Source organism: Coenobita brevimanus, chromosome 40 (genome assembly GCF_032717465.1).
Source record: "Coenobita brevimanus isolate Jiangsu-jjx chromosome 40, ASM3271746v2, whole genome shotgun sequence".
Classification (NCBI taxonomy): Eukaryota; Metazoa; Arthropoda; class Malacostraca; order Decapoda; family Coenobitidae; genus Coenobita; species Coenobita brevimanus.
Genome location: NC_136993.1, coordinates 55,373,491 through 55,392,050, shown reverse-complemented (window position 1 = coordinate 55,392,050; position 18,560 = coordinate 55,373,491). Strand labels below are relative to the sequence as shown.

General features: G+C 40.4%; 1 protein-coding gene across 1 annotated transcript in view; it reads left to right on the top strand.

The window, feature by feature from the left end:
• Positions 1–18,560, top strand: part of LOC145397115 (ionotropic receptor 21a-like) — a 114,301-nt gene that overhangs the window by 62,771 nt on the left and 32,970 nt on the right. Inside the window, exons 9-10 of the mRNA XM_080270316.1 lie at positions 2,328–2,465; positions 11,024–11,210. Coding sequence (XP_080126442.1) covers positions 2,328–2,465; positions 11,024–11,210 — 325 coding nt within the window. The remainder of the gene's footprint in view (positions 1–2,327; positions 2,466–11,023; positions 11,211–18,560) is intronic.

Genomic DNA, 18,560 nt, shown 5'->3' with positions numbered 1-18,560 from the left:
GAAAGAGGTAAAGGGAGTTAGACAGGGTACCAAAGAAGTTAGTTGGGGAGTGAAAGATAGAAATGGGTAAAGGGAGTTAGACAGGGTACCAAAGAAGTTAGTTGGGGAGTGAAAGATAAAAATGGTAGATTACTAGTGGAGAAGGGAGAAAAAGTGAGCAGATGGAGGGAACACTTCAATGAATTGTTGAACATAGAGAATGAAAGTAATGCAAGTATAAGCGGCTGGAGAATGGCTGGGAGAAGGAGGGATGTGAGAAGAGAGGAAGAAATCAGTAGGATGGAAGTTGTGGAAGCAATGAAGAAAGTTAAGATGGGGAAAGCCCCAGGAATTGATGGAGTGTGTCGTGAAATGTTGAAGCATGGGGGAGAGATAGTAGTAGAATGGATGTGGAAGATGTGCAGATTGGCCTGGGAGGAAGGTAGAGTCCTGGAGGATTGGAAGTCAGGTATAATTGTTCCCCTGTACAAAGGAAAAGGGGAAAAAGAAGTGTGTGGTAATCATAGGGGCATTTGCCTTCTTAGTGTAATAGGAAAAGTATATGGTAGGATACTTAGTGACAGAGTTAGGGAAATAACAGAGGAATTAGTTGGAGAAGAGCAGGGAGGTTTTAGGAAGGAAAGAGGTTGTGTAGATCACATATTCATTCTTAGATCCTTAGTGGAAAAGTTTCTAGAGAAGGGAAGGAAGTTGTATGCAGCCTTCATGGATTTGGAGAAAGCATATGACAGGGTGGACAGACAAGGTTTGTGGAAAGTATTAAGAATATATGGAGTAGATGGTAAGTTGTTTAATGCTGTGAAGAGTATGTATGAGGGTGCCAAGGCTGCAGTGCGTGTGGATGGTGAACTGAAAGAATTTTTCTATTTGAAGGTTAGATTGAAACAGAGATGTGTCATGTCTCCATGGTTGTTCAATCTGTATATGGATGGGGTTATGAAAGAGATACAGGGTAGGGCAGTGGATGTTGGAGGGGCCCTAGTGAGAGAGGGCAGTGTTTGGAAACTCCCTGTACTGTTGTTTACGGATGATACTATGTTGTTAGGTGAAAACGAAGAGGAGCTGCAAGGCTTGGTGGATGAGTTTGGGAAAGTGTGTAAGAATCGGAATCTAAAGGTGAATATAGGGAAGAGTAAAGTCATGGTCTTCGAGAGAAGTGAAGTTAGTGAATGTACAGTGAGATTGGATGGGGAGGAAATGGAAAATGTTAGTACATTTAAGTACCTGGATAGTGTGATGAGTAAGGATGGAAGTACAGTATAAAGGGTGAAGTGTTTGAAAGGGTGCAGCAGGGAACTAAGGTTGCTGTCTCCTCGAAAACAGTGATAAGAAACAGTGAAGTGAGCATGTAAGTGAAGAAGCTACCACACGACAGTATTGTTATACCAACTCTAACGTCTATTCTATATACCTAGGCTGCTTCCCCCAAGGAAAGGGAGGTAGCCGAGACAGGACGACACACTCCCCATTTACTCATCCATTCAAACACATTCATTCGCATCTTAGCCCCAAAGGGGAGAACGGACAGATCCTCACCGCACCACACTGCACAAGGATCAACTGCGCAATGCAATCAGTGACTTCCGCAGCAAGGCCCGACAGCAGAGCTGGTTTACCCCTGCCACATCATAACAGACTCATTCCCTTACCCGCACCTGACCTGAAATAGCTGATCAGACCAAATGCGGGAGAATATCCCCTCAGGGCTGCGACATCACTTATTCATTCACAATTTCTCTCCACCCATTTCTGTCATGCACAGCCACTCTTCCTCGCTCAACAGACATCCCTCTCTCATAACGTATGGAAGTGAAACTTGGACGTTGTTGAAGGGACAGAAGTCAAGAGTGAGAGAAGTAGAAATGAGTTATTTGAGAGGAGCATGTGGAGTCACATGAAGAGACAGGCTGACAAATGAGGAAGTGAAGGAGCAGTGTTGTGTGGATGTGGATGTGATAGGAAGCGTTAGGAGAAACACACTGAGGTGATTTGGCCTTGTGGAGAGGATGGAGGGTGAGAGACTGATGAGAAGAGTGTATGTGAGTGAGGTGGAGGCAGGGAGAGGGAGGGGGAGGCCGAGGATGAGATGGAGGGATGGAGTGGAGAGATATATGAGAGAGGGGGATGTGAGCTGGGAGCAGGGCAGTGAAATGGCGGGGGACAGGGTGACAAGGAGGCGATTTGTTTGTGGCCACCCCTTACGGGATTAAGGCGTCTGGCAATAGATAGATAGACAGATAGATAGAAAAATGTCAGCACGAGAGGGTAAAGGTGGACTGACTGCCTTAGAATTTATCGTTCTGTATTTCTCGTAAATTTTCCTGCAGAATGACGGTGATGCCTTGGGGTACTTACTTCGTCGAGGATTTTAGACAGTCGGGGTCACCGCTCTTCAAACGTGTGGCAGACCTGATGGCGCCCGGGTTGGACACCGTTGAAGGACTCCGTCAGACACTGTATAAGAAGTACAAACTTTTTTTTTTTAATATACTGGGTGGCCCATAGATAACACTCCTCTTTCACTCCGCAGGGAGATTTCTCATATCCTGTGGGGACGGCTCAGTGGAGGTTATGATTGTCTATTGTCCATCATATATGAAGTTAATACTCTCACAATCGTACCCAAGCACACAGCAGCAAACTGACCTTTCCTTATAACATTCAGATACTATCAGGTCAGTTTCTAGGTAAGCACTATTATGGGCCACCCTTAATATCTATCACCTTGTATAGTATTTGGCTGTAAGAAGTTTAAACATGAGGATTTTGCAGTTTTGCTTGCTATTTATTCCGTTCATGAGAATTTCCGACCTGTTATATATAATATTTCTTCACCCACAACATGCCAAGAGTGAGAGTTGTGTAAATGAATAATATGAGAGGAATATGTGGAGTTATGCTCTGGGACAGAAAAATGAAAATGTGATATAGCACTGAAGCGTTAGTGAGGTTATGCCAGAAAGCATGAAAAGAAATACTCGTCGATGGCTTGGCCATGTAGACAGGACGAAAAATGAGAGACTGACAATGAGAGAGTATACGAGTAAGGTCGAGGAAGAACGGAAAGGGAGAGACCGAGATGAGATGGAGGGATGGGGAGGAGAGGTGTATGAGGGAGGGAGGTGTTAGTTGGAGAGAAGGCAGCCAAATGGTAGAGGGCAGGATGAATTGGAAGCATTTCGTTTGTGGTGATCACTTACAGGATTAAAGCGTCCGGCAATACCCAGACAGGTAGATAGAAATATACCCATTCAGAGCGCGAGTTATTTCTTGATCGAATGAAATCATGTGAAGATTGCATGACTAAATCGCCAAATTACTGTACATCATCATCATCAAGACGAGAGTAAATCACCAAACACCTGTATTTGTGAAGAAACTGGAATGTATCTGATATATATGTATTGCTAATAACTGCACTGTATATCACGGCATTCAAGAAGCCTTGGGGGCGGGCTTTTTTTTTTTTTTTTTTTTGTGGATAATTTTTGTTTTCTAAGTGTTTGTTCCGTATTATTACAAAAGCGCTCACGACGCAAGAGCAGTTTGTGTGTGTGTGTGTGTGTGTGTGTGTGTGTGTGTGTGTGTGTGTGTGTGTGTGTGTGTGTGAGCACGCTAACAAAATAAACATTTTTTAAAATCCCATTTTACCCAATATGGTGACGCGATTAGAGGCAAACGAGGGGGTGAAACATATTTTTTCCCCTCTAACAATGGGTCAAAAGTGAAAGTCACAGGGTAAAATCAAATGATTATTGAGCAAAATCAGCTTAAGCATTTTACTGTCCAATTTAGACCAAACAAAGGAGAACGGTTGAGGGTTAGGGAAAGAATATAGTGATGAATCTTTGAAAACAATCATAGGTCAAGGCCTCAGGACAAGGCAAAAGTTCCACCTGTGTGCGTTAAACATAATAACTCAGTTTTGTTCTCCTTTTAACGAAATATGGCGGGAAGAATGAGGTTCTGGAAAAGAATAACCCTGCCTTTTTAATAACATATCAAAGGTCATGATCTATGGGCAAGGTCACCATAAACGTCGAAATCCAATTTAGATAATATTTTGCGGAACACTTAAATTTAAGGAAGGAATAAAAGGATTATATTTTGAGAACATTCAAAAGTCAAGGTTAAATGGAAGGTCAAAAACCGAGGTCACATGAGAAGATTACTTCAGTTTTGATCTGTTTTCAACCAAACTTCGGGGAAGTGTTACATGACATTCAAGAACGAAATTATTCAAACTTACTATCGGTAAAGATCAAAGTCACCAGGTAAATCCAAATTCTGACCCATGTGTCTGTGTGTGAAGAAGATTATTAAAACATATTTGGTCTGATTTGGATCAAACTTGATGGATGATCTGAGAATCATATATATATATATATATATATATATATATATATATATATATATATATATATATATATATATATATATATATATATATATATATATATATATATATATATATACAAGTAAAACCTCTGTATATTGGACTTCAAGGAGCTACCAGACTAAACTCCTATATATTGGCAAAAGTCCGATAAAGCCATAAGCCAGGGGTTCTCAACCTGGGGTACGCGTACCCCCAGGGGTACGTGAGAGGAATTTTGGGGGTACGTGACAGGTTTCTCAAAATACTTTGGTTTTGAATAACTTCAAACCTATTTGTAGAAAGTGGACTACATGTGCTAGGCTAGATGTGTCCTCCACTAGAACCAGGACACTAAGTGACAACGTTAACAAGGAAACTCTTGGAGTTATGTCATTTGAGAGAAAGCTCTCTTGGACTACACTTGCCACACAACCTTGCAAACCCATAATACAGTAGTCACCCTTGCTCCTCACGCGTACCGAGCAGGTACCAAAGTGAGACGCACTGTTCGCCTCTCACTGTCACCCACTCACCACTCTTCCCTCACTACCCTCACCCTCAGGTTTCCAGTGTATTTGTAGTCTGATTTTTTTTCCTCGTTTAAGTTGTCATGGATTTTGCTTGCGGCTACGAAGTCATGTGCCTGCACTGCAGCCATAATAACTGGTAATGGTTTCCTTCTACATACCGCTGTGAGCAGGGATTCTCAGCACTGTGCTTGGTTAAAAACAAGTTACGTTCACGTCTTGCAGTCAAAGACGACATAAGAGTGGCTCTCTCAAAGACTGTGCCGAGGATTGACTTGTTGGCAGCAAAGAAACAGGCCCAACCATCTCACTGAATTAGTATATACTTGTATTTTAATGCAGTCACACACACTGACTTCCCTATGAGTAACTAACTAGTTACTAATAACTAGTTGCGAGGCTTAACAATCAGCATTAGTTCGCAGTCAGTGGAACACAAAGCCTTAATTCTATTTTGTTACTTTTTTCATGCTAGTGACGCTAGTCACGCACACAGTAATTTCCCCATGAGTAACTAGTTATAAGCTGTATATAGCACCACTACCTCACAGTCACAGTTATTGGAAAAATGTGTCTGATTTAGTACTGTTTTATTATTATTTTTATGCTATTCACACACACAGTGACTTACCTATCACTGTTACTAGTTACAAGTTGCAACTAGCTGCAAGCAGCACTAGTTCACTGTCACAATGATCGAAAACTGTCTGTTATAGTTCTGTTTTAGTAAATGTATTGCATGCTAGCAGGCAGTCACATAGTGTTTCCCTATGACAGTAACTAGTTCCTATCAACACTACCTCATAGTGACATACTCACATTAATTGAAAAGTTTGTCTGCTCCACATATATAACACAATTTAAACTTAATAAACTAAGTCAATAAACCATGCATTTCTTTTTACCCTTCCTGATGCTGCATTGTGGGTAAGGGGTACGTGACCAATACTGAAAGACTTCAAGGGGTACATAAGATTAAAAAGGTTGAGAACCCCTGCCATAAGCAGTCCGGACTGCCTAACCACTTCAGCTACATTCACCACATTAAGGTAAATAAAAGACATGTTTATCAGTGTACAGTACAGTATTATTATATATACTGTATTATACCATTTGATTAATGTAGTGAAGTTACAACACAGTACAGTACCACAATGGTAGTCAAAACAGTTTAAAAACCGTTCATGCGATCCGGACTAATCTCTGATATATCAGAAAAGTCCTGATTAGCAGGGGGAAGTCTGGATGTCTCTTTTATCGTAATTTCGCATTTTCTGGAACGGTTTGGGACCCAATAAGTCCATTATAGTGAGGTCTTACTATATATATATATATATATATATATATATATATATATATATATATATATATATATATATATATATATATATATATATATATTGCGAAGGTCTCTTGCAAAGGTCAACATATTCCACTTTTATATTTTATACGGTGCAGACTAGACTTTGGGGCAATGCTGAGGTGAAAATGAGAATATAGAGATTCGACTTTGAGAACAAATAAACAAAGAAGACCACAGGGAAAGGTGAAAGTCACTGTAACTGGCAGTTTTAACCTGATCTAAAGCAAAATTGAGGAAGGGTCAAGGGCTAGGAAGAATGAAATAATTTGGGTGTGAGAACAATTTGTCGATGACCTAGCTAAGGTCACAGGGTAAAGTGTAATCATCTGCCCTGAAACCAGGTCGTGGCCGGATCCATTGTACTCTCTGAAAACTCATTAGGATGTTGAATAATCACGCTAATAATATTCCAAAAATGATTCATCTTATAAATTTCACATCCTAGGTCCATGTTTTATACTTTGACAGGCTAAGAGTGCATTCCACTTGCAGTCTTTTTTACTGAGCCGTCTCCTTAAGCAGAGCCTTTTTTTTTTTTTTTCACTGGCAACATCAAAACCTTCTCTGGGTATCTTGTAAAATTTCAACTGTATCAGAAATGAAATCTGTTTATATTATATATATATATATATATATATATATATATATATATATATATATATATATATATATATATATATATATATACATATATATATATATATTTAATAACAGAACGGAGGAAGGAAAAACAAAGGGGAAAAAAAAAATCCATACACCATATTACTGGTGTCCTCTGTTCATAAAATATCTGTAACAGTTAGACTTGAACAGTTGTAAGTTGAAATTTGGAGGAAAACAACTCTGGGGAAGCGAGTTCCAGAGAGATGCAGTTCGGGGAATGAAAGAATTCTGATAGGCAGAAGTTCTGCAATGTGGTTGAGTGACATTCCAGTCATGAGCGCTACCAGATGCCTGTGTAGCACGAGGGAAGGCATGGAGAGGTGGCACCACGGAAAAAACTTCGTCTGAGCATTTGCCAAAAAAATATCTGTAAAATAATGCAAGGGAGGCAACATTCCTTCTTACTTGCAGGGGAGGTAGTTTGTATGTAATGGCAGGGTTGTTAATGATTCTAACAGCTTTATTCTGAATTTTGTCTGGTTGTCTTAATGCAACCTCTCCACAACCATTCCACAAGGGTGAGCAATATTCAAGCTGAGAGTGCACATGACTCTAATTAATTATAGCTAACTGCTCATTGATGAAGAAGTTACGGACTCTGTACAATAATCCAAGTTTCTTTGAGGCGGTTTTAGCAAGTGATCTGACATGAGAGGTCCAGCTGAGGGCACTGTTAAGTGAGACACCTAGAATTTCAATATTTTTGGAGATGGGAATATTAGTAGCACTGAAGGTAATGTACGAATCTGGTAATATCTGTCTATTAGTAAACTGTATATATTCAGTTTTACTAGCATTAAAAGAGACAAGGTTGTTTTGTCCCCATTCACTGATTGTAGATAGATCTTGATTTATGGAGATGGCTGTACTGAGTTAAGAGGTAGAGATATTAGACTTTGTAAATGGATGTCTGAGTGTGAATGAACTATGTAGTGTTGAGTCATCTGCATATGAGTGAATGGGATTGTGAGTGACAGATAAGAGATCATTAATATGAACCAGAAATAGGGTTGGCGCCAGAACTGATCCCTGCGGCACGCCGGCGTTAATTGAGTGGAAATTCGAATATACATCATCTACTTTTACTCTTATTTTCCTGTCACTAAGATAAGAAGAAATCAAAGGAACAAAAGACGTTAGTCCATAGCAAGGGAGTTTGGACAGCAGGGAACGGTGCCATACTCTGTCGAAAGCTTTAGAGATATCAAGAGCTACTGCATGAGTTTCTCCAAAAAGATCAATTGACTGATGGATGGTATGAGTTAAGAGATTGAGTATGTCAATGGTCGATCTTTCGTGGCGAAAACCGTATTGTCTATCACTAATTAAGTTGTTGGATTCAAGATGTTTAACAATATGCTTATTAATTAAGTTTCAAATACCTTACCAAGAGAAGATGTGACAGCTATTGGTCTGTAATTGGAGGGGTCAGACGAATTTCCTTTCTTCGGAACTGGATGGATATTGGCTTCTTTCCATGAATTTGGGAATAAAGAAGTACGTATATATAGTCTGAGTAATTTAGGTAGGACAGAGGCAAGTTCAGGAGAACACTTTTCCAAAACAATTGGCGGAATTCCATCTGGGCCTGGAGCTTTGTTGGTAGGTAAATTGTCTAGGATGGATTTTACGAATCTTGTCTGTATTTTAAGTGGGGCAATTTCGGGAGAATCAAGTTCCAGTACTGAGACATTCTGGCTGGTATCATCTATGGTAGAGTTTCTTGCAAAGGTACTAGCAAAGATATCTGCTTTCCCACATGGGTCATTTGTAATATTGCCATCTGAAGATTTTAGTGGGGGAATGGAAGATGACTTGTTAAAGTTATTATTGAAAGAATTAAGAGTTGACCAGAATATTCTATTGTCATTAGGGTTGTTAAGTAGTTTTGATGCTTGCTTTTGAAGAAAGTTTGATTGAGATAGATTTAATACAGCTTTTGCATGATTTCTAGCAATTTTAAATTGGGAGAATGATTCAGATGTTTTTGATTTTAAGTAAGAGTTATATGCTAATGACTTTTGGGCTGTTGCTCTGGCACAATTGCCATCAAACCATTTTGGAGAGTTTGATCTTTTAGTGAATTGTTGACTTGGTATGAATAAATCCATACCAGCTAGTATTAAGTTGCAAATGTGGGACTGGGTTGAATTGGGATCACTAGAGAAGAAAGACTGCCATGGAACATCAGCAAGATAATTTCTAAATCCATCCCAGTCTGCCCTGTCAAAGTGCCATCGGGTCACCCTGACAGGTTCGGAATGGGGAGGTGTAGGAGGGTTAACTAATGAGGCTTTGATGAGATTGTGGTCAGAGGATCCAAGTGGTGACAGTACCACTATCCTGTATTGATCTGGATTATTTGTCAAGAATAAATCCAAGAGATGGGCATTATGGTCGGGATTATCAGGAATTCTGGTTGGTTGCTTTACCAACTGGGTGAGATTAAACGATTCCGCAAACAGCTCGCATTCTAGACCAGCGTCGTCAGTCCGGGCAGAATGCAATAACCATTCACCATTGTGTATGTTAAAATCACCCAAAATGGTAATTTCATTGCCAAGGGCAAGGTCAAGGTTACTCAACTGAGTGGATATGGAATCAAATACACCGGGTTCCAAAGAAGCATTGGGGGAACGATAAACTACACAGATATATTTGGTAATGTTTTGGCAATTTAATTTATATAATGAGTAATCAAAATTGGATGAAGTGAAGTTTAAAATAGTATCAACTGCATATTGGGATTTGATATAACAACAGGTGCCGCCCTTGTTTCGAAAGTTTGTAAGGAGATGGTAACCGGGAAAACAAAATGGAGATATATCGGTAGAGGGTGAGATTTGTAGTTCTGTGAGGAAAAGGGCCAAAGGGGATATGGACCGAAGGAAAAAATGAACTGAGTTTAAATTTGTGGTAAGGCCGCGGATGTTGGTAAAGAATAAGGCCGCACCGTCACCTCTTCGCCGACGAGCATTCCCGGAAATAGCAACAGTCACTGCCGGCACAGTCGCTTGATGGCGACTGGGAGAACCCTGTGCCTCCAGCCCTACCCAGCCGGTGGTGGCAATCCGAGGTACCACCTCATTTGATTGTAAGATTGCAGCGGCCATTACTAAAGATGTGAATAGAAGGTGTGATATGTTATGCGCATGTAGTGTGGTGTAGACAGTTGAAGGTAGAGGTATAATGAGAGCATGCTGGCCTACTCTCTGTGTAAATGAATGCACTGAAATGTTCAGAAAAGGGAGATGGTCAGGATCAAGTCCTGAGGGCTGGTGAAACGGGAGCTCCAGCTCTCCCTATCACCAGCTTGCCATCAACCATATATATATATATATATATATATATATGATTTCAGTTTTAATAGGGATATTAATAAGTAAATTTTTTAAAAAATGGATGGATTCTATCTATCTATCTGTTTATATGTCTAAATACAGAGTAGATAGATATAGATAAAGATATATGAAACTCCAGTTCTTCCAAATTTTCTGTAATTGTAATAATACATAGAGACTGATAGATAGATACACTCTGCTTTTATAAACAGATAGATAGATATGTAGATATAGATAGATATGGACAGATGTAGACAGACAGATACATAGCTGTCACTCGGTCTTCCTGATTTTTTTGGAGATTGTAATAAAAGATATATAGATATAAAGACGGACAGAGAGACAGATACATAAATGCAAAATCCCAGTTCTTTCAATTTCTTGGTGTTCGATACAAGTTTCCTAAAGTTCCACAGCTCCAGTACGATTATATATTTTATAGTCTAACTACCAGATTATGTTGCACTACTCATTTCAAAACGTCTCAGGAAAGAAAGACTTACTGATGGTTATATCCAGTCATTCCTGAACAAAGTCTCTCCTATGCTGAATGCAGTCGTCTGGAAGTAGCAAATATTAGGAAATGTATACAAAGTAAAAGGGTTTTAAAAATGTATCTACACTTTCTGCTGACTGAGTTGTAGCATGAAAACGAAAAGGCGTCCAAGTAGTCAAGAAAAAAAAAATGTATTATACTGTAGTTTTCGCTGATGTAATTGCTACTCTTATCACTTTTTTGCTCTTGCTTCAGCCAGGCTCACATGGAGGTCATCCACACGATGCAGCAGGACATCGCTGACCTCTTCACGAGGGCTGACGGCACCACCAGTGTCTACATCGCCAGAGAGAAGCTTTTGCCAGGGCTGTCTGGCTGGCCCATCCCACATGATGCACCATACCGACCCCAGCTGGACAGACACATCACCTCAGTAATCATGGTGGGTGTGTTTCTTCATTCCCTTGAGTTTGAAGACGTATTGTAATTCCATTATTCTTATTTCCAAATAGTTGTAGAGGTTGTACCTGGAACTGTATGAGAAATTTTAGGTTATTCTTGGAGTAATTTTTAATATAAATGCTCTCTTAACATGGATTCAGTTCTCAACTGCTCAGGAACTACAATAACTGATAGCCATTTTCTCATAGGTTATCAGTATGTGTTGCTTCTTTACGGTTGACACTTTGACCTATGGTGAAATAGCATTTCCTAGTCATATTTAACCAAAGAATATCCTCCTGATGTTGTACCTGAATCTGCACCCTAGGGTGTCGAGCTGCACATTATTCTTGACGGCCTGTTCATACCCAAACTGGAAAGACATATATGTGCAATTATTAGGGTGGATATGTGCGTATATTTTGTTTACCCCTACCAGTAGGTGTCGATGGACGTAGCTGAGATGTTAGTTAGAGAAAAATTGCTGGTGTATCGTAGATGCATCGGAGATCGCAGCAGCCACCAGTGTTGCTAGTGCTGCCCTTGTAGATAATCGTAGCTCAGGAAGAGATTAACGTGGGCAGCTATTGATTAATCGTGAAGCATTGGTAAGCTCATTGTTGTGGGGTAGATGCCGCTCTGTCTTACTGGCCTCTCTGTCTATCTTGTAATGTTGATGAGGCGAATTATAGGCACTCTTGGGTTACAGAGTTTATTGTACACAGTTATATCGAAATGTGTTTGACAGCGTAACGTAACATGATGGCAAACCTCCTACCTGACCCTATCTCCAACCTTCTACCCTCAGTCATACTCTTAGACTCTAACTATGCCCTCCGAAATCCGAGAATATAATACAGATTGGTGGGGATGTAGTGTCAGGTAGATTTCCATAGGTAGTTTCCATGATGTCAGATAACTAGCTCAATCTGATTAACCTGCTTGTATCATGTGTGAAGACTTTCTTGGTGGTCTGGGACAACAGGACTGTTGATATACATCATGTGGATTGATACTCCTAGTGAGAAGCTGTGTATGTCGCCAGCAGACACTACATACTGCACATCACTAGATACAAGTGCCTATTATCATGGATCTGTAACTATTACATTTGACATATTTACGCCTATATGTTGCTCAGTCACGTCAAACTGTCGTACATACAATATATTTCCTATTACAAGTGATACAGTACATGGAAATATACTATTTATCTACTTGTCAAACATTTGTTGTTAAAGTAAATACACTGTGTATGTCATAATATTGCAAGACTGAAATAGCAACATAACTGTGCAGATATAGTAACATAATTGTTACATATAGCATAACTGTTACATAATAAGTGAACAATAGCAATATTATAATAATACAACGGCAAGTCTGAAGCAGTCAGTTATATATGTGAGGGACCTGTTATTTATCTGTCTATCTACATCTATCTGTCTGTCTGTATCTATATCTTTATCTGTATCTATCTATCTACCGATATATATATATATATATATATATATATATATATATATATATATATATATATATATATATATATATATATATATATATATATATATATATGGGATACAAGTACGTGATAGAAAATGTATACTTTAAATAAGACTATACTATCTGTAATACGATATTTTGTTATTTTATATCAAATATTTATAAAGTATTTACAGTAGTTACAGTATTTACTCAGATTGCCTCACTTATAAAGCACAGCCCTTGAATACATACTCCAAGTTAGCAATCCTGGCTCGCATTTTATGCATAGCCAATAGTAATAAAACAAATATGATGGAGAAAATTACAGTAAAATCTCAAATTTCGACAGTTTAGAATTCGATTATTCGATTTTAGATGCATTTTGGAGTGGTCTGCTTACCTCACTTTTCGATGCAAAATCGCGAATGTCGATGCTGTCACGGGCTTCATAAGCAGAAACAGTCGAAGATCATCACCTTCTTTAGGCCAATTACTAGGGTGTTGCAAAATATAACCATCCAAGAGGGTGAGGAGGATGTTGATACTGCAGATGTCCAGATACTCAAGGATGATTTTCATTTTGAGGAATTTGGGTTGGATACCTCCACAGAGGAGGCTACTTCAAATAAGTGGTCCACCCCTGCCACACACCACCAACACCAACCAGCCAAGTGATAATATTCCATAACCTAAGGTTAATACTGTACTGTACAGTGTGCTGTAACTACTGTAATAAAAACTGTGAGAGGATGCTGACAAACTGTAACAAATTTTGCCGTATTCTACACTACAGTACAGTATGACAATACAGTGCAGAACTACAGTTACTTAACCACATTTCTAGTTCATAAAGTTTACAAGGAGTGTCGGCAAAAAATCATGATTTTATGTAGTGAAGCTGGGAGGCCCTGGACCCAAATTGATTTTTCCCATAAGAAGTTCAGTTTAAATTTCGATGTTTTAAATTTAGATGCGGTTTTTTAGTACATATGTCCATCGAAATTTGAGATTTTACTGTACAAAGATGACTGAAGCTGGGCTGTAAACATAATATGGGTTGAACATCTATCTATCTATCTATTGCCAGACACCATAATCCCGTACGGGGTGGCCATTTGACTCTGAGTTATTTGTTTTACAGGGAGGGGCACTAACCCTCCACCAACCCACTTGACACGTAGGGAGCACGTATGGTTTGGTTATATGGTTACCACCCAGCATTGTAAATGGTTCCTTGGCTTACAGGAAAGCATTTGGCTTGTCACTCAATGTAAAGCCACCTGTAAAGGAAAGAAAAGCATTAAGTAGTGACAGGAAAGATGGGAGAAAAGGAAGAGAACATAATCCTACCAATTATCTCCCACGGTTACGTTGTTTGATATATCAGTTCCATGATTTCACACTTGAGTGAAGTCAACTTTATGTGTGTACTCATACTGAAGTTCATCTGAGGTAATGCTTGGAAGTACTTATGTGTGTCGGTAAGAATAGCATAGAGGTTTTTAGTTGGTAATGTTGATGGTGTAGATGTCAGGACCGCACAGTAATCTGGTTATGTATGGGCAGATGTGACTGGGTAAGTCACAAAAACTGATGTATGTGAGTGATATAGAAAAATTGTGAATGTCCAGCACGTTGATGATGGATGAGTTATCTGGAGTAGATATGAAGTCGCAGTGATGAGGGATGTTGATTCTTTATGATAGCCATTTCACAAGGGACTGTCTTAGCTAGATGGAACGTGAAGATGTACGTAGGACAAAGTGAAATGCATGCAAGTATGTGAAACATTTATGTTCAACTGTTGTTTCACTAGTGAAAGTGACAGCGGCCTGATTCTTAAAGACCTGGTGACTTCTGTTTTGATGTTGATGGTGACTAATGAGTCTTTTTTTTTTTTTTTGATGGAAAAGGGTATATATGATACACCAAGAAAAAATCATCTGTTATGAATGGTACATAAAATACTATTGATGCTGGTGTGAATGCTACTTCCAAATATGGGTAACATAATTTATTCTTAAACAACAGCAGACTTCTTTCTCAAGTAAAGGCTTCAGACCATGCTTATGTATGCCTTGATCTATTATTTGACGAAGATTGTGAATCGAGAGTAAGTTACCCTGCCCCGTACCCACAATGTACGATGCACATTGCAACCCCACGTGACCCACGCTCACCTGTGACTCGGCCACTCACCTGTTAGCAGTGACCCAGGACAGACATGGTACACTGAGATCTCTCTAGCGAGGATATCCAAGCCGTCCTGGACGCCTACCAAGCCAAGGTCTTCACTGGCGACAGTGACGATGTCCTTGACAAAGACTACGTGCTACCTGATGAGGGGACGAACAGTAGTGATGAGAAAATACCATCAAAGAGGAAGAGGCGGTATGTTAAATATCGTCAGGCAGAGGAAGGCCAGGCTAGACCACATGGACGTGCATGCACCTCTTTCCATCCTGTGCATGAAGGGTCGGACGAGGACGAGGACAGAGCAAGTGGACGCGGTTTTCCCACGTGGTAGGGATTAGAGTGGATCTTGCCACGTGGGACAGAAGTGGCAAGGAGGCGTGTAAGGTATGGGCCTGTTGTTTTGTCTGGGAAAGGCGGCAGTGTAATGGCGGGAGTGAGTGGTTTGAAAAGTGAAAGTGGTGGTTTCAGGCAAGGAGCTCCCGTGCTCCCACGTGGTGCAACTGGGTGGCGGCAGGTGAGGTGGAGCCGCTCCCAAGCTCCTCTTTTACCCCATGATACTCCTGCGCTCCCTCCCCACAGTCTCGTGATGTGGGGAAAGGGACGAAAGGGAAGGGGAAGGGGAAAGGAAAACGGAAAGGAAAAAGGAGTGTGAGTGGGGAAGGGTGCCGCTATCCACCTCCCCAACCACACCCACCACCCTCTCCTCCACATCTCAATGAAGGCGATGATGGTGATGAGGCTGGAGACGGTGATGTGTCGTGGTTCTTGGAGAACAAGAGTGATTTGGAACCAACGATTCATCCCTTCACAGAGGACTGGCAGTCTGGCTGCACTGCTCCACTCATCCATCAAGGCTCCAATAGTGTGGACTTCTTCCATCTTTACTCCTCTGAGCTGTTTGTGGAGCGTATAGTGGAGCAGAAGAATACCTTTGCCAGGAGGATGAGCAGTGAAAGTGAGAGTGAGGAGATAAAGAGCAGGCACTCACAGCGCTATGATTACCCAGTAACAGTAGGTGAAATGTTCCCTTTTTTGGCCTTGGTTCTGTTGATGGTGTTTTACGGAAAGGACAAATTCCAGCTTACTGGTCTACTGACCCAATTACTTACGCACCTTTCTTTGGTGAAGTTATGGGTCAGAATAGATTTCAATACATTCTCAGCCTCCTCCACTTTTATAATGCAGATGACCCTGCTAATACTAATAACACAAATAAACTGAGGAGAATTAGGCTTGTTTTTGATAACCTATGGGAAACGTTCCGCTCGTCATTTTATCCTTACCGAGACCTCGTCATAGACGGGAGTCTTGTGTTGTGGAGACGAAATATTTCCCTTCCCCCGTACATACACAGCAAGAGACACCGTTTTGGGTTCAAGATCTTAGTTATTTGTGACTGGAAAACTGGTTATGTGCAAGACATAGTCTTGTATACCGGCACACAGACAGACATAACAGAAGATCGAATTATTGGACTCTCTTGGGCCGTGGTGAAGAAGATCGAAGTATTGGACTCTGGGGCCGTGGTAAAGACCATGATAGAGGAGTACCTTCATCGTGGTCACGTCTTGTACCTGGACAACTTGTACACTAGCCCTCTTCTCGCTCAGTACCTCTACCTTCACGACACTGGAGTCTGTGACACAGTCAAGAGAAACCGCCATCATATGGTGAAACTCGGGAGGAAATTCGATAGGAGTGAGGTGGTTTTCTTCAAGGCAAACAATATCTTTGTCAACGCATGGAACCACAAGAGAGAAGTTTCCCTCCTGTCGATGGTACACCGCCTCTTGATGCACCACACAGACCGGCCAGAGGAGGGCCCGCATCTGGAAACCGGAGTCAGTAGTGGAATACAATGTGAACATGAAGCAGGTAGACCAATCTGACTCCATGACTTCCAGTGTGGAATGTCCCAGGATCAGAATGAAGCGGTACAAGAAACTCTTCTTCCACCTGCTCGATATCACAGTCCTCAACTGCCACTACCTCCACGCCTTGACTATAGGAACCTCCGAGACCTTTGAGGGGTTTGTGAGGGAGATGTCCCGAGAGATCATCGGAAGAATAAAATATAATATTGTGTGCTTGTGAGCATATCATGCTCGACATGTAAATATGTGATAACATTACACTCATTATAATAGTAAGGCCTGTCAGTATGTGATAACAGTTATAGAAGTTGAAAATTGGTATAATCTTTGTGGGAAACTATCCTCGAAGCTAAAAATAAAAATGTAATAGTGTGTGCTTGAGTGATTATCACACTATAATAGTAAGGCATGTCAATATGCAATAATATTATGCTCACTATAATAATAAGGCCTGTCAGTATGTGGTAACTGTTATAGAACGTTAAAATTGGTATAGTGGTTGTACAAAAGTATAATGTAAGTTGAGAAATAGAATGTAAGTTGAAACAACTGTCTCAGGCAGTCATTTGTGCAAGAAATTGGCGATTTTCAGGTGATCTGATAATAAACCTACGCTTATATCGCCTATATTTTTGTTTGAAAACCAATATATTGCTGTAGTTCATGTAAATTTTGACCAAATAAATGTATATTTATGTATCCTGGGCTGTTTTGAATAGTTACCCCGCCATAGAAAACGTGGCAGCCGCATTGCGCCTCCATAGAGTATGAGCCCCAGGTGCACGGAGGCTTACCTGTCCCGACCATTTATAAGTGTAAGTAAGCCCTTTTTTTGGTGATTTTCCAGTGTTTTGTCACCAAAAGCTTAGATTTCAGCCCCCCCAAAAGAAAATTTATTGGGTTTTGGGGGTGGGTTTGGTAATAAATTGGTCGGTACAGGGCGGGTTAATGGTGATCATTCCGTTATCAGCATTAGCAGTTCCTTTCATGAAAGACTGATAATGAGCTCTAGTGTCGTCGAACTGAAGTATTATTATGTCAGTATTATAAGGAAGAGCATTACTTCCAGCGCATTTACTTTCTCCGCAATTCCTTAAGTCGATTTCTCTGTCGTTCTAAGGCTCGTTACAATCATCATTAAAGTTTTCTGGGTATCAGCTAGCTTAAGTTGAAATGAGCGATTTTGTGCAGTCTTGTTAAATTTGTTATTTATTTCCTCAGGATCATTTTCTGTAGCCAATCCAAAAATGTTACCTAGAACTGCTCCACCTAGATCAAACAAACCACGTTTGTTACGTGTATTTGTGATGTTGTATGTTTCCATAATTGTGTCACTCCCACTTGATGGGATGTCCTGGATCATGGTGAGCAAAATGTTCCTAGCCTGTTCTACCTTCCAGTCAGCTAACTTAATTAATTCAGATGCCTGATGTGTGAGGTGATCATGTGAGGAAGGGCGTCGTAACCCCGTATGGGTGGGCAATTTACTAATTATATGACCGTGTGGGGCGACGTATTTTCAGAAAAATAAGGTATCATGGAATAACCCTAAACATGCGTAAACAGATGAAAAATGATGAGAAACGAAGGCAAGAGGTGTTATATGCGCAGTAATACGTCTCCGTTGGCTGTGGGAGGAGGGAGGACGGGCAGGCAGCTTATCACCAAGCGCACCTGGGGTGAGGCTATTAAATTATTCACTCATTTACATTTTCTTCACCACTGAACACCATATTTATCATTTATGCATTCTTTACACTATTCATTGTCTTCAAAAACTTATGTATGTGTTT